General features: G+C 39.3%; 1 protein-coding gene across 1 annotated transcript; it reads right to left on the reverse strand.

Annotated features, from left to right (window-relative positions):
* Positions 1 to 12: 12 nt before the first annotated feature.
* On the reverse strand, positions 13 to 9,478 carry FIP1[V] (FIP1[V]-like protein). The gene is made up of 9 exons (XM_021421979.2): positions 8,499 to 9,478; positions 6,756 to 7,006; positions 6,372 to 6,498; positions 6,222 to 6,290; positions 5,967 to 6,104; positions 5,576 to 5,677; positions 5,134 to 5,474; positions 2,602 to 4,252; positions 13 to 1,291 (listed from the first exon to the last, which is right to left on the reverse strand). The coding sequence occupies exons 1-9, from the start codon at positions 9,345 to 9,347 to the stop codon at positions 743 to 745; spliced, it is 4,077 nt and encodes a 1,358-aa protein (XP_021277654.1). The 5' UTR covers positions 9,348 to 9,478; the 3' UTR covers positions 13 to 742.
* Between the last annotated feature and the right edge of the window lie 231 nt (positions 9,479 to 9,709).

Consider the following 9,709-nt stretch of genomic DNA (forward strand, 5'->3'; position numbering starts at 1 on the left):
ATGGACAGGAAATGACTCAAAAATTATCCCTTTTTTTTATCATTTTATCTAACTTCTTTCTCAACTTACAAAAGCTTTCAACACAGTGTTTCGGGCTCCCCCCCAATTGCCAAAAATGAAATGTAAGGAGAACCAAAAAAATGAGAAAAGACAAGGAGAAGATTGATAAAACTCTAATCAAGCTAGGGTACACGAATAATTGTTACCAACCATTCGCCCATGCCACCTTCTCCAAGGTATGTTCTCTAGCCATTGAAAAGGTATCTCATATGCTCTCACCGGTTTGCACCAATTTTTCTTCAAACACCAAAGCTATCAGAATCGAAGGCTGTAAGCATCAAAACAAGTTCCTCATCTCTGATGCCGCCAACTTCTACACAAGGCCAGATGAAAGGACCCCGTTACCAAATTTTCTCTTCCTGTGTTTGACCTTCATCACCGCCCAGATTAACTAATCTGAGCAACACATCTCAATTTGACACTAAATGGAATATGTGCCACCATTGTGACTAGTTCAATGTTACATTCTCTGGTATATACACATAGGACTGAGAAAAAGTACATGGGAGCCTCATTGTTACAGTATCCTACGACTACACTGGGGTACATGTTCATCCCTGGAACCCTATAGTAGCCAAATCAAAATATATGGCATGACAGGACGTTTGGGGTTCGATAAATTGAATAATCAGGGCCGGTACACCTTGCAACACAGCAAAAATGTAGGTTACTTATTCCATTATTAGTTGCTGATCCACCTTCGTTTTCGGGCTGGCCTCTCCGGTTTAATCTCTGAATCTGCAGGAGTTTCATTGTTGGCCAAAGGTAGTGCCTCGCTCTCCATCTTCTTTATTGCCAGGGCATCTTTCTCACTAGGCATTGGAAGTTTGAACCTCTCACTTCGCTTCTTCAGCTTCTCAACAGTGTCAAGGTGCCGATCCTCCAATGGTCTTGTATCAGCATCCTTGATCTCTGGCTCACCAACACCTTTATCTTCAGATAAAGGATGATGGTTCTCAGCAGGCTCAACTGACTTACCAGGTTCATCTGGAATTTTGTTTGATTCTGAAGATCCCACATTATTAATCTTCTCAATCTCCTTGAACTTCAAGGAAGCTGTTGACTTGCTGTTGATACTGTAATCCCTCTCCTTATGGCTTGTCCAACGTTCCAATTTGGAGCGCCCTCGCTTCGACTCTTGCTGTTCATCATCTGAAGAAGCATCTTCTTTATGTTTTCTGGAAGAGTTATAGTGCACTGGGTTCTCGTTCTTCTCATCACTTTTCAAGCCCTAACCAACGCAAAAGGTAATAATAATAATGATAATAACAATTATTATTGTTATAACTATAATGACAACATTAATAGGTGAGTTCTGCAGCAGGACAACTCCAGCATTTAGTTAGGGAGGGATCACAAAGTTAACCTACCTAAATTACATTTGAATACACTATGTCTTTATGATGGCACAGGAAAAGTCCAAAAACCAAAGTGTTAACCCTAATTGTTAAGTTCAAAATTCAACTTTCCTTCGTGTTCAAATTAGATCATGTTATCTGAAATCAAGCTTATTGTCAATGATAACTCATTGTTTTCTTTTAGAATTACAACCTTTACCTATTAAAATGAAAGGTTAAAATAAGAGTAATTTTGTCCACACGGTCAAAGAAGTTTTAACAAGGAATCCTTCCCCTCCAAATCCCCCCGATTTGGAGTGCTTAAAAAAAATAAAAAATTGAAAGGTCTTCCCCCATCCCCTCCTCTCAATCCAAACAAAGCCTTAATGTCAAACAAATAACAATACAAAATTCATACCCAAACAGCAGGACTTTAAAGAATTCACTTTGCAAGCCTCAAAAATAATCGAGATCATGACAGCCAAATATTAAGGTAAAAAAGAAGTTACTAATAAAATAAATAGAAATTCATGTCCAACAGTGGCAGGCTTTATAAACAGCAGTAAATTATTCATAGCATCCAAATCACACCAAGTTTGATAGGAGATAATGAGTTTGTTACTAAACATTGCTTCCTGAAACTTTTTCCCAAACTGATTGAATGATCATAGAAATTGAGATGGCTGGTGTGTTCTTGCTGGAGCATTTTTAAAAAAAAATTGAAAAGACAATAACTTATGACCAGGATGATAAGATTGATCTCATCATGAGACTAACACCCTCAGAATACCCTCAGCACATACTTAAGACGAGAAAAAAAAAAATAACTGCACCCATGATAGTTATCTACCCTAACAATAAATCCTATCTGCTTGGCAATAAGATTCATTAATTAGGTGCTTTTAAATTACTCTCACTCTTCAAGTAAATGTCTGGACCCGAGAATTCTGCTAGTAGCCACACACAGTCCTCTAAACTGTTAAAATATATATATTGACAAAAGAAGATATTTCAATCAAAGACATCAATGATCAAGTAATTAAAACCAGAATCTCTAATTTTGAAGAAACCGCATCAACTTTCAATAAAAAATTTATCTTATATATAAGTATGCACATGTATTGGCTTGTTTCCAGAAAATTGCTGTGGTATTTTTCTCCTTATTACCAAAGAAACATTATGTCCTTGAGTCTATGAAACATACCGTTTCATTGTTCTGACCACTTAAATCTTCTTGATTTCTCTTGGCAGAACCCAAAGTGATTGGATCTCCACCTTCAGATTCTCTATCCTTCCTAGTGTTTTCTTTATGTTTCTTCTCCCCTCTTTGGCTATCTGAAGCATTGGCAGCATGGTCATTCCGAGTGCTTGACCTTTCCTGCCTGGATCTTCTCTCCTCATTACCAAATTGGTGTCCGCGTGCATAAGAATCTTCACGCCCTCTATGGCGTGAGAAACTTTCATCATCATTTCGTTCCCTTCTCTTCACCTGTTCACTGTGACGTACTGTCTCTTTGTGTTGGTATTCTTTTTCAGAACCTTTATATTCATCCTTTGCCCTGGAATGGGCAACCCATGCCTTGTCTTCTGAACCACGGCCACTCCTCACAGTACCTCGTACTTCTTCTCTCTCCCGTTTTGATAAACTTTCGTCATGGGATTGCTTTAGCCTATGCCATTCATCCCTCTCCCGCTGCCTCTCAACCCTCTCTCTGTGCAACCAGACCTCATCTTTATGCCGAACTGAATGATGTTCATCAAAATTGTCTCTAATTCTTGGCCGCTCATTTCTCTTACGCTGGTCTATAATTTCATCCCTTTCTCGCTTCCTGCGACTGCTGCTGGATTCTCTGTGACCATGTAAGATTTCCTCTTTGTCTGCATGGTCCCTTCTCAGATATTCCTCATCTTTCCTTCTTTTGCTTTGGTAATCATCTGCCGCTTCATACCTACTCTTCAAATTATCATCTCTTTCCCTATGTCTTGCACTGACATCCTTATCATGATGAACTTTAAAACTGCCATTATCCAACTGTTTTCTAGAATGCGGATAATCATCTTTGTCACTCCTCTCACTTTCTCGAACCTTAGCCCTGTTCCTAGAACCCATTTCATCATCACGCTCTCTCTTCCTTAAGTCCTCAGTTCTACTTTTTCTATTGTAAAGATCATCTTCTCTCCGTTGCCAAGTACCATCAGGGTTGTCACGCTCCCTTCGCCTATCAAAACCCTCTGCTTTAGTGTGCAAATTATGTGACAAGCTAGTATCAAAGTCCCTAGGAGGATAAGAATCCTCCCCTGGTTTACCAACCATGCGATTTCTTTCAATATCATGTCTCCCTTCTCGATCTTTTCTCCGGAAATTCTGATCATGTTCATCAAGATGCTTCTTGACAATTCCCATGCGGGATGAACGTCCACCTTGAACAACTTCCTCTTCAGCACCATCTCGCCACTTCTGATAATCTCTGCTGCTGCCAGATCTTGCTTTGCTGTTTTCACTACTTCTTGCGGCCCTAGAATCCTCATCATCATCAAGTTCTTGAAGCATCCGTTGCTCCCCATGAGAACTTCTTTTTTCATTTTTCATGGGATTAGGAGAATTCTCAACTTCATGGGTCTCATTTATCTGTTCATCCTTTTCTGTAATAGGGTTTCCATCGGCCGGCTCAAGCTCATCATCAACATCATCCTTATGCTCCACACTTATCTCCCTGGCATCTCTAACTAGGACAGGAGATTTACCATCCATGCTTTCAACAGATTCTTCCTTCTGGGCATCACTGAACTTCTCACGTTTACCTTGAATAGGTGTCATGCGAGGGGATCTCTCGTGTGCTCTTCCCTGTTGATGCCTGTTTGAAGGAGAGGGTTAGTGGCATTTATACGTGCAGTTGTAATATTACCACCACAATAATGAACTAAAACATTAAGCTATCGGAAACCCTAAAATAACCAAAGACAATTAAGTAAGAAATCCTAGATCGAAGTCACAACCAGCCTTTCAAATCAAATTGTATCTCTCACTATCAAATTATGAAATGATCATGAAGGCTGGAATTCATTATGAGCTCAGCAAAAGATACAAAATAAATAATGATAACAACGACAGGAGTTCATTTCCCTTCACAGCCAAACATTCAAGAAAGTAATCCATCTGCTTAAAGAAAACAAACTATGATGAAAACTGCTACAGTTGAATAAGTTACGAAAGGCAAAAGCATCTCTATCAATTAGACCTATATGGTACAAGAAATAAAGAACTGCTACCAACTTCATCAATTTTCACGACAGCCATTTTGGTTCACATTTATTTTCTCTGCTTCAGATAAACAGGAAACTAACACATCATCACTTCATTTTTGATGACTCCCGAAATCTGTAAAGTTCCTTCACGCTTCTCAAGGCACATGAATTTTTAACATAGCAACTAATACATCTCTTTCACAATAAATTGTTTCTTCCAGAAAATGAATTATCAATTTATCACAACTACATCATTTCTTTAGCATGCATTTATTTTTCTAATTGAAGGATGCCAGGGAAAAAGTGTACAATTGAGATCTACACAACCAGAACAAGCAAGTGTAGGATAATATTTGAGGAGGACCAGTGCTTCACCTCTCTACTAGAAGTAGTGTAGTATCACCAAAAAAGGTAACAACATACATGATGTAGATCCAGACAACACTATTAACTTTATCCAAAAGCAAATTAATTCGAGGTGGCTTCATACCTCTCATCACGAGGGCTACCAGAGTTTCCACTAGGATACATAGGACTCTGACCCCTAGATCCAGGACCATATGGAAGTGGTGCTTCTGCAGGGAAGCGCAAAATCCCGTCTTCAGGCACATTACTCTGAACAGAGTTCAGAGTCCTCCTTCCAACTACCTCCCTCTTTCGACTATTATAAGCATCTGGAAAACCATCAAAATATTCAGTATCTTCACGTGCAACATCAGCTTCGGATGCAAGATCTCCTCTAAGATCCCCTCTTACAAGATCATTTTCTGTTTGGTCTACAACAACATTGCCTGTGGAGGAATCATCGTCTAGAGTGTCTTGACAGACAATCTGTTTACAAAATTATGAGTTCAACTATATTGGATGAGTAATGCACAGATACTAAATAAGACTTGGGCTAAGTGCAATCAAAACAAGATTTGACTGCTAACCTCAATAATTGCATCTGAATCACGGATACGAGGTGGCCGAGTATCAATGGATGGGAGGCGTTCACCATAACCACCCTCCACCTGTATTGCTCTCCCAGTTGGCTGGTGCAATAAATAAAAAATGGTAAATTATCAAACAGATAAAAAAATAGCAAAAAAGGTCTACAATATATGGAAATGGAGTTGTCTATTACACTCATAATGAAATAGTTACTTGATATTGGAGAGCAAGGGAAGGGAGGATACAGACACAGGTCAAGGCATATCTCAAGAGTTGACAATACCAAGATACATATTCAGAGGCAAAATATAAATATGGTTGAAGAATCTACATCTAACGGGATGGTTTTTATAATTATGCTTTTCTGTAAAATCAGCGACTGAAGCTTACTATTGGTGGTCGCACTCGACCAGTTCCTTTTGTCACATCATGTTGTCCACCATCTGACTTTCCAAGATTAGCAGCATCAGCTGGAACCTCTTGCCCGGTTGCTGCTGCCAATTCTGGAGGCAAATCCGGATCATAATCCTAAAGAAAGCAAGACAATTATACCATTAATAGCAATAGCAGAACCGATGCCACCAACCTATGCACTTAACTGTTACACGGAAACATTTTCTCAGATATGCATAAACACCTAATTACCTGCTCTGTTCGCCCACTTTCATAGACACGAATTTTGCTTTGCATGGTCGTCTCCAAGCGGTGTTGTTCCTTCAAGATTTTAAAATCCAAACTTCTTAGACCTTAGTTCCCACAAGAATGAAATAAGATATCATTAAAGCTAATACTTACCAGTTGTTTGCAATAATCTTTCCAGCTCTCCTCATTTAGACCAAAGTTGAAGAAGTCAGAGAGATCTACACCTGGATATTTCCACGGCTTTTCCTCAAAACTATCAATGTCAACATCGAATATAGTCCTGATATCACATAGGGATTAAACAAAAATTGGTCAGGTGAAACCAAACAATGAAATTACATGAGTTTGTACATGATATTAGAAGAATGAAACATAACAAAGTTTGACAGAAGCCAAAAGGCATCCTGCAACAAGCAATTTGTCTCCATTTTCAGCTTCTACAAGCCAAAATAAAATGGATTTAATATATTATGCACAAAATTCACACTATCAGCTAACATTAAGTAATAACGCAATTATTGAAAACTGAGCAATTACTTGTGAGAAGGAAGTGTGAATTCCAGCCCACCACCAAAACCTCGCCCCGCCATATTGTTACCCCAACCAGGCATTCCAAAACTAGAATGGAAACCTTTTTGCATGGGAGGAGCAGCTTTCATTCCAGGTGGCCTCCAATCACCTCTACCACGACCAGACATAGCACCCATCAGTGGACGAACCTGACCCGGGGCTCCTCCAGGACCACCTGTAGTGGCTCCAGGCATTGGTGCTGCACCAGGTCTTACATACTGCATGTAGCAGAAAACAGATCAAAATATAAATCAGAAACCGAAGTGAACAAGCAGCATAAGCCCCATAATAAAAGAAATGCTATGATCATCCAGCAATGCAATTTTTTCCATTCTGCTATACAAATTTACAGTTTACAACAGATGACCAGAACCTTGACATATATGTGGCTTCTTAAAATAAACTTTCCATTGGACATCACATTCCAGACTAAGGTCAACTTTTGCATCACATTAGAAAGGAAATACCAACAACCATTAAGTTTTAAGTAAAAGACACAGCTAAATCAAAATTTCTTAAGCCAAATCAAAACAAAAAATCCACTCTATAGAATGCAACAAGACAATATACAAATCAAGAACCAAGAATATCAGAGGATACACTGATCATAACATAGAGCTAACAGCTCATAAACTAATTGACAAGGAAGAAGTTGCACCACCTACGTGTGCAACCAAAATGCCAATTACAATAACAAATTTCAAGCTGGAAATAACTTATACTCTGTAATGCAACCAATGAAAAAGTATAGGTAAATCTAATCAACTGCTGTTTGAAAATGGTTGGGAACAAGTGTAAAGAGAAACATATTTTCAGCAAGGTTAGCAGTTAATCTTGCATTTTGAGAAACAAAAAATTTTTTGTGTTCAAGTTACAGAGTATAATGTTACTTTTTACAGTTTCATCCACTGTACCAATAGGTTTGTGTCCACTTTTTCTTTGCAGAAGTATCTGGATTTGCTTTTGTCCACAAATTACTTGACGCACAAATAAACAAATAGTTCTAAACATAATTGTGCATCTTCAACAGCTACTACAGAGAATTATTGCTGTAGGTGACACATGAAAGACCAACGGCCATATCTTCACAGATTACATTAAAAAGGCATTAACTGTGGTTGCAGTTATATACCTTATCCGCAAAGGTTTTACTATTGACATTTGACACCATTAACTAACGTGCCCCAGAACATTGTGAAAATCAACCAAAACCCTTTTCTTAAGTTGTCATGTACAAGTTTACGATAAGAAGAAAGATGAATCAAGTAATTCTTGCTTACAAGTCAGTATTGCATTAGCCAACAATAAGTTGAAAAAGTTTGACCCTTGGAATAAGTGAGGTTTCTAGCGAAGCAAAAAAACCAGCATGTTACTGTTGATAGATTTAACTCTGAGCCTACACAAGCATCATTGGAGGCAAAGTTTTATGTTTTAAGGATACCCATAATGATTTCTGAGTACAACGTTATGATCTTCAATATTCAAAAATAATATCAAAATGAAAAAACATAGCAATATACTCCCCACTCAGGGGGAAAAAATGAAAAAACTGTTATTCATCATTTCATTCTGTACAAAGTTTACAAGCCAGTAACTACGCTAAATCCTAATCATTCATCACACAATTGGGGCATATGACAAACAGAAACCCCATTTTTGTCCAAATGTTTCCAAATTGTTTGATTCAACAACACATGTTAGCACACTGACCTTAAACTGAGAATGAAACGGATGGTACCCATGATTGCTGTACCCAACTTTTGGCGGAACCACACTTCCTCCTCCGCTGGCTCCACCGCCAACCTTCCCCGCTTCTCCACCTTCTTTCCTCTCCCCATCAGCCGCCTGCCCTCCTTCTTCTCCCCATTCCTGCTCCTCTATCCCTTGGTTTGCATCTCCATCAGCCACTATCACGAGTGTGTCCCCATCTTCGTCGTCGTCTTCCCCCATCATTCCTCCTCTTTCCATAGCCATCGGGCCGTGGTTGTTGTCGTTTAACACTATCTGTAGATCATCTTCACTGTCACTATCCCAATCATCCCCTTCTCCTTCGGCTTCCGCTTCACCCTCTCGAATTCCGTTATCGTTTCCGTTATTGTTCCTTACAGAATCTTCCTGGCAAACAGATTCGGTTAAACCCGGGATTATCGGGTCATCTGAGCCCATATCCTCACTTCCATTACTACCCCCCTCTTCAATATCAAATTTAACGTCTTTGCCATCGATTGCTTCTTGTTTAGAATCCAGAACCATTGGTTTGGGAGCTGAATCGCGTTTAGGAATCGAATCCGGAACAACAGCGGCAGTAGCAGGAGGAAGAGAAGGAGATTTAAAAGGAGCTAGGGTTTGGGTAGCGGGAATTTGACGTGGACCTCCGAAGAGGGCGATGTCATCGTCTTGGGATTGAACGTTGAGATCGATCGGACGGTGGACATTTGCCGGCGTCGGGGTAGGCTGGTGGCGTTGCGGAGCAGCGGACGCCGATGATGTCGTGGAAGTTGATGAGAAAGGCTTGAGAACGTCCGTGTACAGATCTCCGAACTCATCCTCGTCCTCCATCGGAATTCCCTAAAAGAGAATAAAAGAGAGGCCGAGACAGAAAAAGTGAGAAACAGAGAAAAGAAGGCAACGAGAGAGTTAGGGAAAGGGTTTTGATTGCGTTTGTTTGTTAAATGTTGGCGTCCTTCTGCTTTTGTAAGAGAAGAGGCTTCATTTTAACCTTTGTTACATTGTGTTTTTCCCCTGACGTTTACCTCTCCTCACTCCCTTTTCCTCTTATCTCCTTCTATGGTATTTTGTTGATTAAAAGGGGAATTTCGGTCCATAGATATTAAATTGATAAATAATGCATTTTTACATCTAATAAACTTTTTTTAAAATTTAAAATATAATATTTCACACATAAAATCATTAGAATTAAT

Source organism: Theobroma umbraticum, unplaced genomic scaffold, assembly GCF_002168275.2.
Source record: "Theobroma umbraticum cultivar Fairchild unplaced genomic scaffold, ASM216827v3 scaffold_56.0, whole genome shotgun sequence".
In the NCBI taxonomy this organism is placed as follows: domain Eukaryota; kingdom Viridiplantae; phylum Streptophyta; class Magnoliopsida; order Malvales; family Malvaceae; genus Theobroma; species Theobroma umbraticum.